Here is a 22740-nt window from a genome sequence, read left to right as displayed (position 1 = left end):
CTCGGCGGTTCGAGGAACGTATTATCTTTGTCGAACCCGGTGGCTTTGACAAATGTCAGCGAAGATGTCTCTGTCAAGAATGGTCGCCTAGACAAATGTAAATGGCGTTCGTCAAACTCGACTCCATTGACAAAATATCAATGCAATTTGTCTGCCTCGAACTGTCTTCCTTGGGCAATTGTCGAATCGCAATCGCTTCGACAACTGATCAGCACATTTGTCTGTGCTGTCAAACTTGGCTCCCTCGACGTGTGTGTAAGCTCGAGTTAATCCTTGTCAAGCTTGACAATTGTCAACCCTGTTTCACTATGGCAAAAGCTGGCGCAACTGGTCTGGGTTAAAATTGACTGCTTGGACAAACGCCAACACTTGTGAGAGGAATTCACAAAAGTCGACACAATTTGGCCGTATCGAAGCATTACAGTTTGGAATGCTTTTCTTTTTGGCAAATGGCGACACAAATGTGAGCGATCTTTGTCAGTATCCGACTCGATCGATTTGACACAAAGCCAACCCCAACTGGGCTGAGTTGCAGAGTCTGCGCCGTTCTGGATATTGGACCTCGTCCTTGGCAACTCTATGTCGAGGCAGGCCGATTCGGCTGGGTTGGGCTTGGAAAGGTCGAGCTGGGCCGGTTTCAGTTGCACAGCGTGGAGTAGATAACAAGATGAAGCGGAATGTAGCTCAATCTTGGGTCTTACCTCGGCCACCACCTCTTGATCGGCACAAAATTTGCCACACAGTTTTGCAAGCAGGCTCGCAAAGCCGAGTCAAGGCAAGACGGGGCGAGGCGAAGCGGTAATGACATGGCAAAGGTTGTGCTGTGTCTGCCAACGCGCGCGCATGTGGGGTTTGCCATGCATGGACCATGACGCAGCCAGCCCACGCTGACACAGCATTCTGGCAAGACGTGCGACAGGGCGCCGCGGGTCGGTTGTGCGTGGCACAGCTTTGAAGCACGGACATGCATCGGCCTTGCTTTGAGCTTGAGATGCGGCACCTCATCACCGGCAAATGCATCGATGTCTACCGAGCCACCCGCCATGATGTTGCTGCTGCCCGCGATGCATCCTTCGTAGATCCACTCTTGATCGACGATGCCTTGTGCTGATGTATCCCATCGTGGCCTCGCCACCGCTCCAAACACAAGTGGTCTCTACATCACGCTTGTCCGGCGCGCTTCTTCTTTTGGCTGCCGGGAACATGGGCAAGCGCATCGTGAAAGCAAGCGTCTATGCCATTTGCAACTGATGCATTTCCATGGTACGTACGTTGGGATGACTGCATACTACTATGTGCTGTGTACATGCAATACTGCACTGTCCTTAAAGGGGCCTTTGGTTCAGCCAATCATTGGCTTGCGCGTCTGCGACAGCAGTCCAAATCGCTGCATCCTTCGTGAAGATGTTCGGGCCGGCTTGAGCACTGTTATGGAGGGGCTAGAGTCCGAGCCAGGGTGGGCGTTGACGAGCGACGCAGCCGCTGCGATGTGCTCTCGGGTGGCGCGCGCCAGCTCGACGGCATAGGCTCGCACGGTGCGGCATCTCAGCATGGCTGCAACGCTGACGGTGCCGCTGCTGCTGGTGTCGCTCGGTGCCGTGGCACGCAGATACGTCGCCGCGCGCACCGCCTTGATCGAATCGCCACCGAGCGCTGTAAAGTTGTCGTCGAGTCCGATGCTCTCGGCCTCGATCCCCAGAGCTCGCGCCCACGCCTGCGCAATGCGCTCCTCGTGCTCGGTCCGCGGTGCCTCGTCCGTCGTCGTCGTCCTCTTCTTCTCCTCTTGGCGCTGCGCCGCTGCCTTGATGGCAGCATCCAGCCACTTGCGCAGCGCGTTGCGATCCAGCTTGTCGTTCTGCGTCCGCGGCAGTCTCTCCAGTGCCACCCAGTGCTCGGGCACCGCAAACGGCGGCACACGTTCCTGGCACCGCTGCACCAGATTGTGCTTGAGCTCGTGGGTACATTCTCGCGCGTGGCGCCCGGTCGCAGGGCAGAAACCGCCCACTAGTGTGTCGCCCACAAGCTCGACAGCCGCTTCGGCGACGTCGTCGAGCGACGTGGCGGCCGCCTCCACCTCTCCCAGGTCGATGCGCTGACCCCGGAGCTTGATCTGCGCGTCGCGGCGCCCCAGTATCTGGATCCGGCCGTCGCCGTGCAGGCAGGCGTAGTCGCCGGTCCGGTACCACCGCACTCCGTTCTTGTCCGTGAAGAAGCTGTCGGATTCGATGTCCAGGTAGCCAGCCGAAACCTGGCCTCCACCAATCATGAGCTCGCCCGTAGCTCCGGCGGGGCACGTGCGGCCAAAGCCATCGACGATGCGCAGGAAGGTGCCCGGGTTGGGTCGTCCAAGCGGCAGGAAGCCAGCCACATTGCCCGTGTCAAGCCGTCCTGTGACCACCATGACGGTCGTCTCGGTTGGACCGTATCCGGTGTAGACCTCGATGCCACCCTTGGACAGGGCCTCGACAAGGTCCCTTGGCACCATCTCGCCGCCCAGCGACCAGCGCTTGAGCGTTGGCGCCTGACCCGCAAAATCGGCGGTGCGGCAGAGCGAAGGAGTCATGAAGCCCGTGGTGATGCGCAGATGGTTGACTTGGCCCAGCAGGTCGGAGAGAATCTGATCTTTGGTCGCAAAGCATACCGTGGCACCCGTTACGAGAGAGACAAAGTACTCGCAGATCGAGGCGTCGAAGCTCGTGTTACTGATAGTAAGCGTGCGGTCTGTCCAGTCCGAGGGTACCGCGTTGGCAGATGCATAACTTGTGCAGTACTGCGCCACGTTGCCATGCTTGACCACGCAACCCTTGGGCGTTCCCGTCGAGCCCGAGGTGTAGATTACGTAGCACGCATCGTCGAAAGATGGGACAGGCAACGACGCGGCGTAGTCGTGGTCGTCGTCCTCGTCGTGCACCGCTGACTGCTCGGCTTCGGCTTCCCCCATGAGCGCTTCAAAGGTGGCTACGGTGCATGGAAGTTTGTCAAGGGGTGGCAACGCAGGATGCGATGCTTGGTCCTGCACCACGAGTCGCGCCTGTACCTGCTGAATGAGAAAGTTCTGACGCTGCTCGGGCAGCTCAGGATCGATGGGCACGTAAGCATGGCCAGCCCTCAGCACGCCAAGGATGGCAAGCAGCAGGCGATGGTCCTTGTGGAACCGGAGCGGGACCATGCTGTTGAGCGGCAGACCGTACCTGCGGATGCGACGCGCCAGCTGCTCGCTCTTGCGTTCGACGTCGCGGTAGGTGAGGAACGTGTCGCGCTGCTGGATGCAGATCTTGCTCGGGTACCGTTGCGTCTGGGCGAGCAGCAAAGATACGAGGTCTGTGGCTGGCGCTAGTGTAGCATCGGCTCGGCTCGTGCAGCTGTTTTGCACCAGCTCCATCTGTTTCTCGGGAAGTGGCTCGACCGAGGCAAAGCTGTTGCCAGACTCGAGCGCTCTCATCAGCTCGACGAACGTGTGCGCCAGCTCGTCGGCAAGACACACCGCGTCGCAAGGCGCCACAGCCATTGTATCGTAGAGGAGGTCAAACTCGACGGCGTCGGCACCAGCGCCGGCCGGATAGGCCGTCACTGAGATTGGGATGGTGATGCGGTCATCACTGTCTACCTGACGCAACATTCTGGCCACGCCCTTGATATTGTCGTCCTTGTCGCTGTCTCCTGGAAGGTTGCGGTACGTGACCAGCGTGCGCACGAGGTCGTGGATGGAGCCAGCTGGCGTAGCCCTGAGGATTCCGTCGAGTCCGACCCAGGCGTGGGTCTTGGCCCTGTCCTGCATGTTCTGCATGCGCTTAAGCACGTCGTGCACCCTCTCGGTATGCTCAAAGGTGTAGCGTGCGACCACCGTCTGGATGCACGGTCCGCGGATCTCCTCAATGTTGTCCACGGCAACGTCTCGCCCTGAAAGCACAATGCCAAAGCAGACGTCGGCAGGTGCGGCACCAACGTCCTGCAACGAGCGGCGATGCAGGCACACGGCCCATGTCAACTGCAGCAGATCCGAGGCGAGTACTCCAAACTGCTGCGCCATGCGCTCGAGCGCTGCCGATACACAGCCTGGTGTGCGTGACCAGGCGCGTTCAAAGACGGGCGGCGACGAAGCCACCAACGCCTGCCGCGCTTCGATGGTTGCAACAGGCCACGGGCTCTCAGGCATGCCAGAAAGGTAGTCGGTCCAGAATGCGCAGCTCTGTGCGGGGTCCTGCTTCTTGTACCAGTCGAGCACAGCCTGGAAGCTCGGCGAAGGCGAGAGCATTTCGGGCCCCGCGTGGCACGCATTGACCAGGTCCTGCTCAATCAGGTTGTTGGTCCAAGCGTCGGTGGCGGCGTGGTGGATTGCTAGGCAGAGCTTCTGCACTATACCCGACTCGTCCTCAAGGATCGCTGCAGCGACAGGCGACCGGCCCGGGTCGCCCTGAAAGGTCAGCCACGCCTGGTACTCAGTGGCATCCCGCGAGATGAACACTGACGCCTCTTCACTTGGTGCAAGCACCAGGCACATCAGCCCGAGAGTAGAATGATATGCAAATCGGCTGCGAAGCACGTCGGTGCTGCGCACCACAGCCTTCCAAGCCCGAGCGAGCGCTGCCGAAGTGACATTGCGCGAGGCAGACACCTGGTACTCGCGATGGCTGCGATAGCGATCGGATCCATCTCCCGCCGCAACAAGTGCTGTCTGCAGTGGTGTGCATCCGGTCACGCGCTCGAGCTGCCAGGGCACGAGGCCAAGGCTTGGAATGATACCTTTGCGCAGCTCATCATAAGCCGGCGCATCCAGTTCCACCGAGATGTCGACCAGCGTCAGGCCAAGACGCGATGGTCGATTGCTGGGAGCAACGTGCATGATGATGGTATTCAGAGCCGCCTTAATGCCCATAGAGACCGCTGAGACCTTAGTGTTGAGACAGGCTGGCCCCTCGACCGTCCAATCGAGTTTGCGGCCATCGGCGGAGAGCTCGATCTCAACGTTGATGATGGCGTCGCGCACCAGACCGTGGCCCCCCTCGCGAGTCGGGAGGTCTACATCGTTAAACACAGTTGAGTCTGCTGCCAACGACGCAGCTCGACGACCATGGTAGTTCATGACAACAGGCCAAAGAGCTTCACCATCAGGCAGGCAGTAGCCACGGCGCTTGGCGACGCACAGAGCGTCTTTGGCGCTCACCAGGGCCGTAATCGGGTCTTCGATCGCCGAGAGGTCCAAACTTGCTGCGTAGAAGGCCGAGAGCCAACCGACGGTCCGGGTCACGTCCTGAACTTGCAGCCACGGCTCCCTGCCGTGGCTTTCCACGGCCAGGGTCACGCTCGACGACGCTGTGCAGCTCATGCGGCAGGTGGCTGTGTCTCGCAACGAGCAAGTGAGGGCCGCAACCATCAGATGCTCCAGGTCAATCTCGCGACTGGCACAGAACCATGCGACGTCGAGCTTGACTTCTTGACTGTTAGAGACAACGCCGCCTCTTTGGGCCAGAGCTGAACTGCTGCTGGTGCTGAGCTGCTCCAGAGGCTGTATTGACACCTTCGTGATGTGCCCCGGATGCTTGTCATGGTCCTGGCTCCACGAGAGGAACGTGTCGGTTGCCTGTCCAAGTGCAGAAATCGCTGGACCGCTGGAAAGCTGGCTTGCAAGATCGCCCAGGATGATCTGCCAGCTGACGATGTCGACAACAAAGTGGTGTGCCGTAAGCATTACGAACTTCTGGCTGCCTGCGCCCACTTCGATCAGTGTCGCCTCAAACAGGCGCGACTCGGCGAGCGAGACCCGGTGGATGGTGGCCGAGCAAACGACTCCGAGATCTTTGCAAGTTGCTATCGCTTCCTGGTGCAGTGTGAGGCGCCTGCGGGGCCGCAGGCCCTGTGACATGCCGTGCGGCGTAAGGGTGCACGAGAGCGCGGCATGCCGATCCTCGATGTTGCGCAGCATCATTTCAAGCTCCTCGCGCGTCCAGGAGCTTGCACGGCCGCGGAGGGAGATCAGGTGAGACTGAGAGTAGTGTTCCAACCCGCTCTCTCCTTCAGCTCCAAAGAGATGCACGAACCGCCGTTGCAAAGGGGTCAGAGGCACGCACAGTGCCCTGGAAGAGTCGGAGCGCTCCAAGCTCGATGCAGCATCGGCATTCTGTGCGCCCGTTGTCGCTTTGGTGGAGCGTCGGACCATGGCTGCCACCTGTCGCAGCGTCGTCGATCGGAGGACGCTTCCAAACGCCAGACGGGTGCCAAACGCCTTGCGACACGCAGAGATGAGCTGGATGCTAGCAATCGAGTCGCCGCCGAGGTGCGACCAGCCCGCTGTTGTTGAGACGTGCTTGGCAGCGTGTCCGAGGATCTTGGCGCTCAGCTCGACAAGTTTGGCTTCAATTTCGTCCTCGGGGGCGGTGGTGTCGCTCCTCATCGCGTCGGTCCTGTTGGCACCTGCCTTGGCGAGCAGTGCATCGGCCAGCCTCTTGAGGTCTTTCCGGTCCACCTTGCCCGAAGGCGTGAGAGGCAGGTTCGGTACCAGCTCGATGGACTCAGGGACCATGTACGACGGCAGACGTAGCTGCAGATCAGCAAGCAGACGCTCGACAAGGGGAACCCGGGCTTCTGAGGTTGTAGCGTCCGCTTGGCCCCCATCATGAGCAGCTTGGAGCTCGACGAAGCCGATGAGGGTCTCCTTGGACAATATACCGCCGCCGCCCGGCGCCACAGCCTTCTGGACGGCCGCCAGTCGGACGCCAGGCAAGCTCGAGAGCTGCGATTCGATGTCGCCTAACTCGATCCTGAGTCCCTTGAGCTTGACCTGGTGGTCTCGTCTGCCGAGATGCTCAACGAGTCCCTCTCCGTGCAGCTTGGCAGTGTCGCCAGAGCGGAACAGGCGCTCCTCGTGGAACGTGATTCTGCCTATCTTAATCGTGACGTCCCGCAGGAACGATTGTCGTGTCTTTTCTTCGTCACCCAGGTATCCGCGACCGACCTGCGGCCCGCCAATGTAGATCTCGCCAACTTGGCCTAATCGCACGGGCCGCATCTGATTGTCCAGAAGGTAGATTCTGGAATGGCCGAGTGCCCGGCCGATGGGGATGTACGGCAGATGGGCCGAGGAGCGGTTGAATCGATGTGCCAGGGCATTGACAACACACTCGGTGGGCGCCGAAGCGTTGAAGACGGCGACACCGGGCTCCGATATCCAGGTTTTGAGGATCTTGCGTGGGAGCGCCTCGCCGCCAAAGAGGATGGAGGAGACAGTGGGCAAGCTGCTAGGGCTGAGCAAAGACGCGAGCGTGGGAGTGAGATCGAGGAACGTGGCGGAGGTCTTGTTGATGACGCCAGCCATGTCGCCAAAGAGCTCCCCCCTGGGTGCCAGGATGACGCAGCCACCAACAGAGAGTGTACCCCAGATGTCGAACACGCTCACGTCAAAGGTAAAGTTGGCCGCCTGCAGCTTGCGACTGAAGGCCGTCAGCCCGTAGAAGCGCGTCGCCGCCGTGAGGAACGCTGAAACGTTGCGGTGTTCGATTGCACAGGCCTTGGGCGTGCCTGTCGAGCCCGAGGTAGGGATCACGTATGCAAGATCGTTGGGCTGGACGACGGCTGTGATGGAGTCGGGTCTTTCTCGGAGCTGCTGCTGTTGGTTGGCTCTCTTGGCGAGCTCGGACAACGTTACAAACTCGACGTCAGATGCGTCTACGTGGGAGACATTGGCCGAGACAATGTCCTGCGAGGCAAGTACTAGCTTGGCGCCGGTCGCCCGGATCGCCAACTGGTATCGTGTATGGGGCAGGTCCGGATCGAGGGGTACATACGCGGCCCCCGCCATGAGGACCCCGAGTAGAGCCAGGACCATGTCGATGCCGCGGGACATACTAACTCCTATGCAAGGTTGGCGGCCAGAGCGGCGATCTTTGCCGAATGCTGCCACGATGTGGTCTGCCACCCATTGCGCTCTCAACACGAGCTGGGCGTAGGTGACGAACTCGTCGTTAAACTGCAGCGCCACTTTTCGAGGTGTCGCCACGCTCTGCTGGATGACGAGATCGTGGAGGAGCGGCCAGGACCCACTCAGTCGAGCATCTGCGGAGCACAGCCCGTGCGCTGTCTCCAGCTCGGTGGGGCCCATCGAGAGGCTCAGCAGGCGAGCGCTTGGGGAGCTGGCAGTGTCGAGTGGTGCAGCTTTGCTGAGTGCGCCGAGTAAATAGCCAAGCTGCTGGGTCAAGGAGATGGCATCGCCGCGTGACAGGACTTGGGCGTCGTAAACCGTCGTGGTACGGAACGAGGGGCGACCCACGAGGGCGGTCCGATCTTGGACCTCAAGCGAAACAACATAGTCGAGCGTCATAGAGCCTCTTTCGAATTCTACGATGCGTTCCTTCGGCCGACGTACGGCGGGGGCTTGATAGGTGACCAAAAGCTGGCTGCGCTGCCCCGAGAGCTTTGCTGCTCGGAGGATGCGGTTCATGCCGAAATGCTCGTGCTGCATCTCTTGGATGAGTTCCTCTTGAATCCGGGTAGCTATCTGCTGAATCGTCTCTGCTGCGTCGTCCTCCTGGCGGTTGATGGTCACATTCGCGGGATAGGTCGCCACCATGGGGCCGGCTGTCTCATCAAAGCCAGGCACGGACCGACCGGACGAGACCCAGTCAAAGACGACATGGTCCGTTTCATGGAGCTGGCAGAGGAGCAGGCCCACGGCAGCGCGGACAAGGGCACCCGGCAGGCAGCCAAGTCGACTTGCTGCCGTCTCGAGGCTTCCCTCAGAGTCGATTTCGATCTGGTTTGTGGCACAGGGCACGTTGTCTGCCACAGATGGCCACAGCTGCGTTAGGGAGGCACCGGCAAGGCGTTGCGACCAGAACGAAGCCGCGGCCTGGTCGTCGGCCCACCGGTTGGCAACCTTGGCGAACTTGGCATAGCTGTGTCTAGACACACCGAGGTCCGCGACGCCGACGGCATGAGGCAGGCCGAGCTGCGTGTAGAGAATGTCAAGGTCTCGTAGGAAGATGTCGAGGGTCGCACCGTCGTAGAGGGCATGTGAGATATGCCACACCAGCTTTCTTCCTTGTAGCGCGGCCTTCCAGGCCACCGTGCCGGTGGCCGTGGGTAGAGGATCCTGGTGGGCCGAAGTTGTGGTGTCGAGCTCAAGACTGGGAATTCGAGGCGATCCAGGCGGGTAGCAAATCGCTCGAAAGCTTGCCCCCCCCTCTTTGTCGCCTTCGCTGGCAACAAAGGCCGTCCGAAGGATGTCGTGGCTGTCAACCAGGCAATGGAAGGCCCTCTTCAGCCGCACAGGGTCGATGTCGCTCCTGACACTGAAGGTGAGTTCGGCACAGTACGGCGTTGAGCGCAGTGGTGAGGCACTGTCGCTGTCATCTGTTATTGTTTGGATAGTATCGTCGTGAACGGACGCGGCACTGAGAACTGCCAGCTGGACGGGTGTGCATTCGAACGTGGAGAACGCCTCAGCGTCAGCAGGCGGCGAGTCTTCTGCCGCTGAAGCCGGTTCTTGACAGGAAGCGGAGTCGAGCACAGCAGTGTCTGCCTCAGCCTGTCGCGACACCACTGTGAATCCCGGTTTGATCTTACTCGTTGAAGCGTGTGTTGCATTGTCTTGCTGGCGCGCTTTGCCGAGCAGCCTAGTGGCCAGGCACGAGATGGTGTTAGCCTGGAGGAGATCCGACACATTGGCCTTAATGCCAGCGTTACGCATAGCAGAAATCAGACGCATCGAAGCGAGCGAGCTGCCTCCGAGTTCGGAGAAAGGAACGTCGTGTGGACAACGCTGTTCCGGAATCGCAAGTACATCGCACCATATGCGCTCAAGCTGCTCCCTCAGGCCCGTGGTTGCTGATTTCTGCTCCAATTGCGCACCAAGCTCTGTGGAGAGCTTGAACTCTGGCTTAGGCTCAGTCCCCGCCGCAGCAGAGACCGGGGATTGGCTGCCGATGCCGTCGAATTGCCTGTGCAGATCTGCAACAGCCGCCGGTGCGCGTGGCACTGGCTGGACGAAACCAATGAGCGCATCAACGTCCTTATGGCCGCCTTTGGTCAGGAGCTTTTTCCAGATGGAGCAGGTGTCGTTGGCCAGTGCTTTAGCCTCCTGCGCGTCAAACATAGTCGAGTTGTAGTTGAGCTCCAGCCAGTGCCTCTCTGTGCCAGCGCCTGCAGCCACCGAGACGGGGACCTGCTCGTTGTCCTCGGCCAGCTCCTCAAGCTCCACGAGCGAGTCGCTGGCAGTCCGGCCGTCGTCACCTGGGAGGTTGCGGAAGGTAGCAAAGCTGGTCAGTGCATCTGCCGGCCACCCTGCCCAGCTGGCAACCTCAGCGAGACCGACGTCGGCGTGCTGTGATACAAGCGCAACGGCACGCTCAAGCTGAAGTAGCTGGCTCTGCAGGTCCCAGTCAGCGCGGAGAGAGATGGGCAGCGGCAGCGTCGTGATGGTAGGGCCAGCCATGTTGTCGATGCCAGGGATGGCGCCGTCTCGGCCGCTCAGGATGAGACCGGTGACGACGCTGCGTTGGCGCGAGTGCGCGGCAAGCACCACTCCCCATGCGAGCAAGAATATGGTTGACTCCGAGACGCCGGTGTCTTCGAGCTGGTCGCGCGGTATGCAGAACTGCTGGCGCACACGCGCCATTCTAGCAGCAAGCGGGCGCGAATCTTTCAAGGCTCTACGGCGTTCTGCAAATGCAGGCGTGGAGGAGACGGCCTTGAGGTCTTGCAGCAGCCGAGTCCAGAAAGAGCGCGAGACCGTGCGGTCCTTTGTGGCCATCTGGAGTAGGTAGGTTTTGAACTGCAAGCGACCTCGATTGGGCTCGGCGCAGGGATCGACCAAAAGCGCGCCAAGGTCCTGGACGAGGATGTGCATTGTCCATGCATCGACGAGGGCGTGGTGGATGCGGACCTCGGCAACTACCTGCCGCTGAGGCCCGTGGCGACGCAGCACGACGCCAAACGGCTGCAGAAAGGGATCTCCGACGTGCTGGAGAGCCTCGTCGCTGCTGTCGTCGTCATCCATGCGGTCAAACCATACAGTCGGAGCGCACCCAGCTCGCAGGACGGCAATGAGCAGCCCCAGGTCGCGATCGAGAACGAAGCGGCTGCGGAGCAGGATCGGGTGGGCGTCGACGAGCCTCTCGACAGCCGACTGCAAGCGCCATACCGCGTTGGGCGCGTCGCCTTCTGCGAAATTGAACGTGCGCGAAGTGATGTAGGCACCTGGCGCCCTCTGCGTCTCCCACACCAGCGCCTGCTGCGTTGGCAGAGCGCGGACGAGATCAGCGACCTGATCGAGCCTGATGCCTGCCTGGAGAAGCGTGTCTTTTGTCAGTCGATTAAACTGCTCGCGGTTCAGCATGAGATGCGGAAAAAGATCGCTGCGGCAGAGATCCGGAATGCAGGTCAAGGGCTTGGAAACGGCCTCACGGTTGTGGCGATCAATGGCGATGACGGCCGTCTGCAGTGCGAGACCAAGACACTGGACTGAGTCACTGGCGTGGGATCGGTGATGCATCTCGACGATGAAGGAGGCTGGGTTTAGGACATCCGGCTCGACGTCGATGGCCAGAGCCGCGTCCCTCACTGCTTGATACCCTACATCGGTCCACTGGAAGCCCCGGGCAGAGCACGCTCCTGTGCTCATGAGCTCAAAGGGACCGTCGTGCGTGGGGCTGCTTGCGCTTTTGCTGTGCAGATTGAAGAGAAGCGGCCAGCGAGGTGCATGTTGTGATGCAGGTGCAAGCGCCCCGAGCTCGGCGGCGCCAAGTAGAGGTTCGAGGCCTGCGAGTCTCGCGTCGCGGATCCCTCGGAGGGTAGCTTCGATCGACGAGTCTGAGGTGGGGAGCGATAGAGGAGAGATGTTGGTAAACCAGCCGACCGCTGCGTCGAGCTCGACCTGGGATGAGGGTGGAAGAACGTCGCGGCCATGTCCCTCGAGCGCAATCACCGGCGTGTGCTCGCCCCTGGTTTCGCGGATGGCCAAGGCAAGCGCCGCCAGCATGATGTCGAGCGTCTCGAGGTGGCGGCGACGAATGCATGACTGACTGAGTGGACCGATGCTGAAGACTGACGTCTCCCACTCGCCGACACTGATAGGATGGCCATCGCCATGCGCTTGCTGCTGCTCCGGGATGACTTGCGTGAAGCGAGGTCCGTCACCCTGCAGTACGACGCTCCTAATCTCCTTGAACATTGCAGCGGAAAAAGCAGCAAAATTGGCCTCTTTCTCTTTCTTCTGCTCGGCGACGCGCTTGCTGATACCATTGTCGCTGGCAGCTAGCATTTCCATAAGCGCATCGAGGAGAACGTTCCACGAAACCAGGTCAACGACAAGGTGGTGCGCGGTAAGGAAGGCGTGACGCCGGCCTTGGAAAGTAAAGACAAGCGCGGCCAGAAGCGAGCTTGCATGCTGCGGTGGCTCGGCAAACACCTTGAGGGAGGCGCTCTGTTGCTGCAGAAGACGGTTGATCTCGTCGATGTCCTCGATCTCTCGGTCTCCGACCGTGTTGACGGGCCAGCCCAACGCCTGCGCTGGTGGAAGCAGGTGCTGCATCACCCGGCCTCGCTTGGTGCGGGTGAAACTGGCTCGCAGCTGGGCATGACGACGCACCAAGGTATCTAGACTCTTGGCTAGGTGCAGCGAATCCACGCTCGAGTGCAGCTGCAGGAGCATTGACTGGTTGTAATGGTCGATCGGCCCAGTCTTGGCGAAAAAGTGGCGCTGGATCGGAGAGAGGACCACGTTGCGGACGGTGTCGCTCTCTCCAGAGCCAGGCGCGGCTGCAGAGCCACTGAGAAGTTCCTTTCCGACTTTGGCCGTCAGCGCCTGCTCAAATATCGTTGTTCCTGAGCCTGGCAAGAGAGAGATACCGGCACGGCGGCACGCTGAAAAGAGACGGATCATTTGGATCGAGTCGCCGCCCGCAGCAGACCACGTCGTGTGTAGGTCGAGAACTCGTTCCGACACTTGGAGCACACTGGCCCACGCGCTGCGTACCGCCTGCTGTACGGGCGTCAGCGTCGTATGATCGGTTTGGGCCTCGAGTGCTTTCTCCGTGGGAGCGACAGAGGAAGTGGGTTGGGCGGCAGAGACCGAGGCCTCAAGATTGGCACGCTCTTGGACGGCGATGGCCGGGCGGTTTCGGTGCTGGGTGCGGGTGCGGCGCTCGCCATCAAAGAGCGCGCTCTTATCGACCTTGCCCGAGGAAGTAATGGGAAGCTCAGTGCCCACAACTGTGATGCTGGCCGGCATCATATACGGCGCAAGCGACCGCGCCGCCTCAACACGCACCCTGGCGGCAACCTGGTCACTGGACAGATCGCCGACACTGTGCTTGGTGGCAATGAACGCCGCAATTTGCTCCGCATTGTCTGGGTCAAGGTATACGGCTGCAGCAGCCACAAGAGTGGCGCGTTCAAGGACTGCGGCAATCTCGCCAAGCTCGATTCGCAGTCCCCGGATCTTCACCTGTCCGTCCCGACGTCCCAGAAGCTGCAGTTCGCCGTTGGCATGCAGGATGCCTCGGTCACCGGTGGCATAGATGTCTCCGAGCTGCGGATGCCTATAGAACGCCTTGGCCGTCTCGCCTGACATGTCGAGGTAGCCAGCCGCCACCTGTGGACCGGCCACTACGACCTCTCCGGGTTCACCTGTGGCACAGAGGCGTTGCTGGGAGTCGAGAACATAGAATCGTGAGAACCCTATGGGCGTTCCCACCGAGACCCACGGCTCTTGATACTCCCCCACTGCCTCGTTGGGTGTGGATGGCAAAGCGCTGTAGAGGCGGCTGCTGTAGTCGACTGTGGCCTCGGTCGGGCCGTTACTGTTGAAGAGGGGCACGTGCTGCGTCACGCCGACGACGAGGCTGGCGGGCAGTGCCTCGCCGCTTGTGATGAGTGCCTGGAGGTGTGGTAGGCCTGTATAGTCAAGGATTTGGGCCACCGACGGCGTGAGCTGGATCAGGCTCACACGCAGCTCCTCGAGTGTGTGCTGGAGGTCGAGCTGCATCTCGAGCGACGGAGCCATGCAGAGGCTGGAGCCCGCCGCGACGGCCCCAAAGATGTCGTGGCACGACACGTCAAACGTCTGGGCGGCGAACGAGCCTCGCCGGGTCCAGGCACTTGTGTACGGCTGGTAGCGGTGACTAGCGCCTCGAAGGAATGCCGCCAGATTGTTTGCCGTGACTTGAACACCCTTGGGAGTGCCCGTCGTGCCAGAGGTGAAGAGCAGATAGGCCAGCCGCGCCTCGTCAGGCCCGTAGAAGTCGACGCGATCCGATGCATTGTCAGGCGCCGTGAACGGCAGGCTGATATCCCCGTTCGATTGTAGCGACGGTTGATGCTGCTGTTGCTGCTGCTGCTCTAGACACTCTGCTGTCAGGGGCTCGCATTGTCCTTTCGTCTCTCGGCGCAGTTGTTCGACCAGGTCCGCCTTGGTGATGGCAAAGGCTGCAGCGGTGCGTCGAAGTACCTCGTTACGCCGACCCGAAGGCCAGTACGGACTGATGGGAACGTATGCGCCCCCGGCTTTGAGAACGGCAAAGGCGTTGATGACAAAGTCATCGTCCTTGTCAGCGATGATGGGTACCAGCGGAAGCCGCTGCTTTCCGCTACCGCTAGCCTCGACTAGTCGGACACGGATGCTCTTGGCACGCATTGATGCGCGTTGTTCGAACTCGGCATATGTTATAAAACGATCCTGGTATTGGAGGGCGATCTTGGAGGGGCTCGTGCGGGCGTGAGCCTCGAGGTACTGGTGTGCCAGCAGCAGTGGCTCGCGCTGCAGCTGGTTCGATCTTTGCTGGGTGTCGCGCTCCATATCTGAGACGATCTGCTGGTCCGCGGGTCCAAACAAACGGAAGGTGTCCAGTGAGGTATCGCCCGACGTGAGGATGGCATAGACGGCATGGCCGACGTGTGCAGCCAGTTGGCACGCATCCTGCCTGACGATGGTGGCGGGATCAAAGTGTACGTCAAAATCGATCCCGTCCGGGCCGACGTCGACATCAAGACAGACGGCATAGTTGCGCCGCATTGAGGACGTGACTGCGCCCTCAAAGAGCGGCTGCTGCTTGCTTCTGGAGCCGTTTTCGGCTGACAGCGTGAGAAGCGTAGACGAGATCTGCTGCGCGGCTGGCAGCTTAGCTGCTTTGACAATATTGGTCAGACCGGCAGCTTCGTGATGAACAAGCTCGTCCGACTGGTGCTGCAACAGCCCTCGGACGAGGTCGGAAATGCTTGCATACCTGTCGAGGCGCACACGGAGCGGATACGTGACAACGCACGGTCCCAGGATCTGGTCGATGTTGGCCACGACGCTTCGAGCGCCCGATCGGCCGCTGCTGACCACGTCAAAGATGACATCCTGCGCATCGGCATAGCGTGCCATTACCAGAGCAAGCGCTGTCTCCACGACGGTGGCGGCACTCAATCTAGCCTGTGACACGAGCTGGTCAAGCCGGGCGACATCCACGTGGACTGTAGCCCGGTGATCTGCCTTGAGGCGCGCGTGGGGCCTGCACGGCCAGTTGGGCACGGGGCTGCCCTCGAGCTCGCGTGCCCAGAAGGCCATATGTTTGGTCATGTCGCTCGCCTCCTCGATCGCCTGAACCGAGGCAAAGCTGGGTCGCTCAGGCAACAGTTCGTTGTAGTAGGCGCTGCATAGATCCGCCAGGAGCAGTTTTAGTGTCCAGCCATCGTAGAGCGCATGATGTATATCGAGTCTAAACGACGGCGAGGGGGACAGCGACGGTGAGGTGCTCTCTCCACGTTCGATGGTCGCCATGAGGGGGACTACACCCCAATTGAAGGAGGTGGGGTGCGGGGCAGTGGACGAGGCCGAGGCCGAAGCCTTGAGCACCAGCTGCAGGATGCGGCCATGGTCAGAGGGGACGAACACGGTGCGCAGCATCGGTCGGCGGGACACAACTGTGGTCCACGCCTGAAGCACTCGGTCTGGGTTGATGCCCGGCGACAACTTCCATCGGAATGTGGCAAAGTAGAGTGAGGGATCCTGGAGCGATAACGACACAAGACCTTCTTGGAGGCGGACCGCAGGATACGCCTCCTCGATGTCTTCGGGTCTCAGCGATGCCACGTGCGCTGCAGATTTTACCTCTTCTGTCGAGACGCTTGGCGTGCTATTGCTCGCGTTGCCGTCGCTGCTACTGGCACGGCGTTCGCAGATGTCATCGGCACCGCTTCCACCAGCTTGTCTGGTAGTCTGCTGGTTCCAGAATGCGGCCAGGTCGCCGATCGTGCGCAACTGAAAGAAGTGGCTTGGCCGAAGCTCAAGCTCCTCTCCTTTGGCAAGGAGCGAGCGCAGGCTGGCTAGAATCCGGATGACGCTGATTGAGTCGCCCCCAAGCTCGGAAAAGTCGGCGTTTTCGTCGTTGATCCAGCGGTCAAAGACACTAGTGTAAGCTTGGCAGAGCAGTCCGGCGAAGCGAGAGGAGGGCTTGCGGCGCGCCGACCGGGTAATACCACGCTGAGCTGCGTGTGTATTGGCTTCAGATACTGATTTGTCTGCGTCTCTGGGCGGCGAAGAGAGGTCCAGCCGGGTGGAGCGTGCGAGGCCCCTGCGGTCGACCTTGCCGGAGGCGGTGACGGGCATGTCTTGCACAAGGTACAGATCCCTGGGCACCATGTAGCGGGGCAAAGTGCGGCGGCAATGCTCCAACACCCGCTCGGCTTCGGCCTGTGGTAGCCAGGTGATGGTGGCCCCACCCTCGACGGGCCCTTTCGCCGCCGTCGAGTATGAGATCCACGCAGCCAGAGATTGGCTGCCGCCCTTGTCGACAATGCTAACGCACACCTGTGGACGACGCAGCTCATGCTGCTGCTGCTGGTGCGTGTCGAGAGCTGCGGTGATGACACTCTCGATCTCTTCGACTTCGATGCGCCTGCCTTGTAGCTTAACCTGCGAGTCGATGCGTCCCATGTGCTGCATGAGACCGTTGAGGTGAAGCCGACAGAGGTCGCCGGTGCGGTATAGGCGTTTAGCCGAGGCACCAGGCCAGGCTGCATGCAGAACGAAATGCTTCTTCGTGAGCTCGCTGCGGTTTGCGTAGCCCAGGCCAACCTGAGGTCCGCCGATCAGAAGCTCGCCCGGACAGAGAAGGGGCATTGGTTGTAGCGTGTCGGGATCGACGACCAGCAGCTCGTTGAACCCCATGGGGCGTCCAATAGGCACAAAAGGTACGTCGACGTCCGAAGGCTCAAAGCGATGCGAGCAGACGTCAACCGTTGTCTCCGTTGGTCTGTTGGCATAGTAGTAAAGGGAGAGACAGAGGTCAGGAGTGGCCTTGATTGACGCGGGGCAAGGCTATAGAAGGAGACCGAGACATACCCGTAGCTGTTGAAGAAGTTGAGCTTGCCAACAAACTTATTGCGTAGCGCCGCGCTCAAAGGTTCTCCAGAGAGGATGAGGGTGTCGAGATGCTGTAGGCGTTCTGCATCGATCAGCGAGGCAACGGTCGGCGTCATCTGTGCTGAGCTGACCCGGAGCGTGTTGAGCGTGTGTGTGATATCGCCAAAGAGCCGGTCCGAGGACGAGATGCACAAGGTGGCGCCGAGACTGAGCGTCGCAGCCCAGTCATGAACGCTCACATCAAACGTGAAAGCGGCCACAGCAAGGCGGCGCGAGGTCCACATCTGGCGATAGAGCGACGTCGCTTCGACAAAGCTCATCAGCGCCGAGTGTGGGATCTCAACGGCCTTTGGCTGGCCTGTGGTACCACTTGTGTAGAGACGATATGCCACGTCGTTGGGTTGGATCATCTCCAAGCGTCTTGAATCAAGAACTCCGGGCACTGTTGTGGCGGTCTCGACCTCAGACAACTGTTTTACCGTTGCGTCGCTTAGCTCGGGCGCTTGCTCGACATCTTTGGACTCCACTAACACGATACGGGCGCCAGAGTCGCGGGCTAGGAACTCCTGCCTCTCCTGAGAAAAGGCAGGGTCCAGAGGCACCATGGCCGCGCCGCAGCGGATGACTCCGTAGATTGCAACAATCTGGTCGATGCCCCGATCCATTCGCACGAGGACCGTGTCTCCTCGGCCGACTCCGAGCTTGGCCAGACCGAGAGCCACGGCAGAAGTGCGCTGCTCCAGTTCCCGGTACTCGAGAAACACTCTGTCTTCAAACGACAGCGCAATCTTGCGAGGAACGCGCGTTGCGGCTGCCAGCAATGCATCGACGATCGAGCAGAAGCTGGAGAGCCCCTGCGTATCACCTGCCGGTGCCGCACCGGCATTGTCCCGATAAGAGTGCAAAGCGCTGAAGTTGACCCCTTCTTCCCTTGCCAGAGCACCAGCAACGGACGAGAGCGTATCTCCGGGCGATGACTCGCATAGCGCATCAAGGAAATAAATGACGTGCTCAAGGAACGTCACAGCCTCTGACTCAGTGACCAACGTTGTGTCCTGTGTGGCAGGAGGTTGGATAGCAAAAGAAAGAGAAAGAGCGACCGAGAGGCAGAGAGATACCATCGCAGCCGAGGGTCAGTCAAATGCATGAATGCGACGACAAGTATGAGTGCCCCGGCATCTTGGCAGGAATAAAAAGCATGGTGCCAGGGTGTGCACACTTACAAAGTGCAGGTCAAATTTGATCATGCCATTCTCGGGGCAAGGGAAGGCATCCAGACAGAGGGTATAGTCGCGGGCCATGTCCTGGGAGCGAATCTGTAGCTGAGGCGCCGGAGTTTGTCGAGCGGGGAAGTTCTGGAACGTCAAAAGACACTGAGGATCGGGTCGAAGCTGGGTGTCAAGTTGGCTCTGCTCGTGGCGAAGAGCCTCGATCTGCTGCGCGGCGACCTGGGCCAATATATCGTGCAGCGTCGCATTGCCGGTCAAGTCGACCTTGACAGGTAAGGTTGCAACGTAGCAGCCCGAGGCGCGGTGTGCGTACGGAGACTCGGTGCGACCAGAGCTGACCGCCCAAAAGACGGCAGCCTTGGCATGGGCGTGGTACTTCAACGCTATGGCAAGCGCAACGCTCACCAAGATAGCCGGCGTGGCTCGAGGATGCACGCGGCGAGCGCCCGCGGCGAGCCGCGGCGACTTCAATCTCGCTTGCACAAGAGCGTCCGTCCTCGGACGCGATCCATCGGATCGCTGGTGCGGCGGCCACAGAAGGCCTTCAAGTGGTGCGAGCATCTTGCGCCAGAAGTCGAGCGACTCTTTGGCTCGTTCCGTCCTTAGCCTTTTGCTATGGTCGACAAATGCAGGGAACTCAGATCCGGACAACAGCGCTTGGTCCGCCGGAAGTCGAGGCCCCTGCAAAAGCGCCTCGAGATCGTCGAGAATAATGTTAAGAGACCAGCCATCGAAGATCGCATGGTGGATATGCATCCAGAGGCTCGCTGCTCGGCGAACCAAGTGGAATCTCAGAGGCACCGTGGTGCTACCGATAGAGACAAGCACACCTGGCGTGCTGACATCCAAGTCGTCGTTTGACTGCGTGAAGCGTATGCGGCTCTGGCCTGGTTTGAGGACCGCTTGGTAGAGACCCTCGCCGGAGCTGAAGAACACAGTGCGGAGAGACGGATGCCGCCCCACAAGCGCAGTACACGCTGCCTCGACCTGGTCGAGATCTATGCCGCTGGGTAGCGACAGGCAGTAGCTCGCAGAATATGGAGCGTCTGGACCCTCATGCCGCAGTGAGGCCGCAAGCATCGCCAGCTGCGACAGCTGGAGAGGGAATGCATCCGTAAAGCGCTCCTGGTCGTTGATGGTGGTGGTGGTGCCGCCTCCTGGTGCCAAAGACCAAGGCTGGTATGCTGCTTGGAGCTCTTCCGCGCCGGCTCGAGATTGGTTGGTGGCGCTGCCCATGCGCAGCCGAGAGGCCATTTCCTGGATCGATCCGTCGGTTTCGAGCATCTCGGCGGAGCCAAGGGACCAGCCAAGCTGAGCCAGCACATTCGACAAGCGGATGAGACCAATCGAGTCGGCACCGGCCTGAAAGATGTTGCTGTGTTTGTCGAGGCGCGCATTGTAGCAGTCACCGCTGAGGGGTGGCAATACCTGCGCCCATGCGTTTGCAATGGCCTCCTCCTCGGCGGTATCCAGAGGCGCGCCAGATTGGGGATCTTTACCGTCGTCGTTGCTTTGCGCAAACGGGGCCGAGACCGAGGCCTGCCAGATGCGGCAGAGCGAGTTGCCGTCAACTTTGCCAGTAGGAGTCAAGGCAATAGACCAGTCCTCCAGAGCCATGAGAACGGTAGGAACCATGTAGGCGGGTAAGTCTCGCTCGAGGTGCGCGCGTAAGAGACCTTCTGTCTGTTTCTTGGACTCGCCTTTGGGTAGCAGATAGAAGCACGCGAGCTTGGCCGGTGCGACCCCAACAACAAGGACTGCACACGCCTCGACCACCTCTCTGGCCGAGGCTTCGATCTCCTCGACCTGGATGCGAAGGCCATTGAGCTTGACCTGGCGGTCCAGGCGACCCATGCATTCGATCGAGTCCGACTCCCTGCGAAAGCGGGCGAGGTCGCCCGTGTAATAGTACCTGTCTCTTCCCTCGGCGACAAACGCCTCGCCGGTCAGCTCGGGGCGCTTTAGATAGCCCAACGCCAACTGAGGGCCAAGAAGGCAAAGGTGGCCGGCAAAGCCGCGCGGCACCACCTCACCAGTGTCGGGCGCCAGGATGACGGCCCTTGTGTCGCCCAAAGGCAGACCGATGGGAGAGAAGCCGAGTTGAGTGTTGGACGCAAAGCGATGCGCAAGTGTGACTACCGTCGCCTCGGAAGGACCGTAGCCGTTCCAGACGCCGTCAATCCCCTGCTGGACGAACCACGATGCAAGACGTGGAGGGACGGGCTCGCCGGATAGGATGATGGTGCGGACATTTGCAAGGCTGCTGGGATTGCTGACAAGACTGGCGACCGTCGGCGTGAGCTGCACGAACGAGATCCTATCCGAGAGCAGCTGGCGGCCGAGGCCGTCAAGGAGGCGAGCCTGTGGGCGTAGCACGATGCAGCTGGCGCATGCCAGGCTGCCAAATACGTCGCAGATGGACACGTCGAACAAGAGGCTTGCTACAGCGAGGCGGCGATCGTACCAGCGCTGTCCCCAAAGACCGAGCGAGGCCTTCAGATATGAGGCGAGGGCACTGCGAGGAATGATAACACCTTTGGGCACCGAGGTGGTGCCGCTCGTGTAGACCAGATAGGCGGGTTCCTGAGGGCTGTATGATAGCATTGACAGCGACTTGAGGCCTTGCGGCGAGGGCGGCGCAAAGGCCAGCGATGAGGGGAGACATGTGTCCAAGGGCAGGGACAGCTGACGGGCGATGGCGGCCTCGGCGTCGGTGTGAATGAGTAACAGAGGCGCGCAATCATCGACGATTCTCTGCAGACGGGGGAGCGGAAGCTGGGGGGAAAGGTATACGAACGCGACCCCAGCAGCCATGGCTGCAAGCTGGCCCGCGATGGCCTCGATGGAGCGCTCTGCCAGGATGGCAACCACTGGTACTTCGGCGTGCGACTCGTCGCGCTTAACACCAATGCGCACGGCGGTGTTACAGGCGAGTTGCCACAGGTCTTTGTAAGTGAGAAAGGTCTCGTCGCCCTCCTGGATTGCAATCTTGCACGAGTGCCGCTCGACGTTGCGACAGAACACGTGCCAGAAGTCCCCGCCGGTGTGCGCCGAAAATCGGTGTTCGGCTCGGCTCGGCGGCGCAAACACCGATGTACCAAGGATGTCGGCAAGATGCTGGACAAGCGGCACTGTCGAGCCAGTGTGGTACACCGCACCCAGCTCGGGCCAAGCCAAGGCGTGGTTGAGCATGGTCGCGACTGCCGCGCACACACCGCCGTCCAGGCCCCTGAGCACTTCGGCAGCAAATGCGAGCGCGCCGCCATGCTGCCCATGTGGCTGCGCCACATAGATGGTGGGCGCCTTGCATGGTGGGTGGGTTGGGCGATCAAGGCCCTGGTTCTCAGCCGGTGCGCTCACGACGAGATTGAAGTCGACGTGGGTCTCGCAAGTGGTAAGAGAGAGAGCGCCCATTGTACCAGAGACTGGATTGTGGTAGCTGCAGATGTGAGGCTGAGGTGGCTCGGCGGCGGACTCGGGTCGCTGTTCCATGCAGATGCAGATCGCGACTTCGGCAACGGCGTTGACCTGGCACCAGAGGAATGCGGCGAGGCGGGCGACCTGGATCGTGGTATCGTGCACCAAGTGCCCGAGAGACGGAGCAGGGGTTGCCATGGTTGAGTTAATGACGGAGAGATTGATCATCGAGAGCAGATCAGAGCAGACAAGGGACAGAGTCTATGTCGGTCAGCCACGCTGTAACCCAGTACGTGCGAGGTAGGTCAATTGGAGGGTTGGCAGCGTACGATGGACGACAGAGATAATGCTTTGGCAAACTGAGGCAAAGCTTTTTGGTCAATGGTCAATCCCTCTCGAGGCAGCGACTTGCGGCGGCCGGATCGAGATGAGATGAGATAGAGCTGACATGGCCAAGGTAGGCAACCACGCAGGCAAAGATATTCAAAGTGTCTGTCTCGATTTACCAAATTGGAAGCTACTCGCGGTGGGTGGTTCAAGCACTTGCGTCTCTCATTCCTTCAGCAGCTGCCGTTCAAGCCGTCGATGTAAGCTTGGGCACAGACGCCCTTCGCGTGAGCCGCAAAGTGTGTGGCATCTGCTGAGCGCAGAGGGAAGGGACTAGAGGTCAACGAGCCCAAAAGGATGACGGGTTTGCCTCTCCCGGCTCGAAGGAAGGGAAGCGGCGGCGGAAGAACTCCAGTTTGGTGAATTGAT

At 60.4% G+C, this 22740-nt stretch overlaps 1 protein-coding gene across 1 annotated transcript; it reads right to left on the bottom strand.

The window, feature by feature from the left end:
- Nucleotides 1-1237: 1237 nt before the first annotated feature.
- Nucleotides 1238-22182, bottom strand: K437DRAFT_296521 (acetyl-CoA synthetase-like protein; the record flags this gene model as incomplete). The annotated part of the gene is made up of 4 exons (XM_013384998.1): nt 1238-17228; nt 17318-18393; nt 18562-19334; nt 19398-22182. The coding sequence occupies 4 exons, from the start codon at nt 22180-22182 to the stop codon at nt 1343-1345; spliced, it is 20520 nt and encodes a 6839-aa protein (XP_013240452.1). The 3' UTR covers nt 1238-1342.
- Between the last annotated feature and the right edge of the window lie 558 nt (nt 22183-22740).

The sequence above is a fragment of the Tilletiaria anomala genome, assembly GCF_000711695.1.
Source record: "Tilletiaria anomala UBC 951 chromosome Unknown K437scaffold_133, whole genome shotgun sequence".
NCBI classification, from domain to species: Eukaryota; Fungi; Basidiomycota; class Exobasidiomycetes; order Georgefischeriales; family Tilletiariaceae; genus Tilletiaria; species Tilletiaria anomala.
The sequence above is the reverse complement of the archived record's forward strand: the minus strand, read 5'-3'. Positions and strand labels throughout refer to the sequence as shown.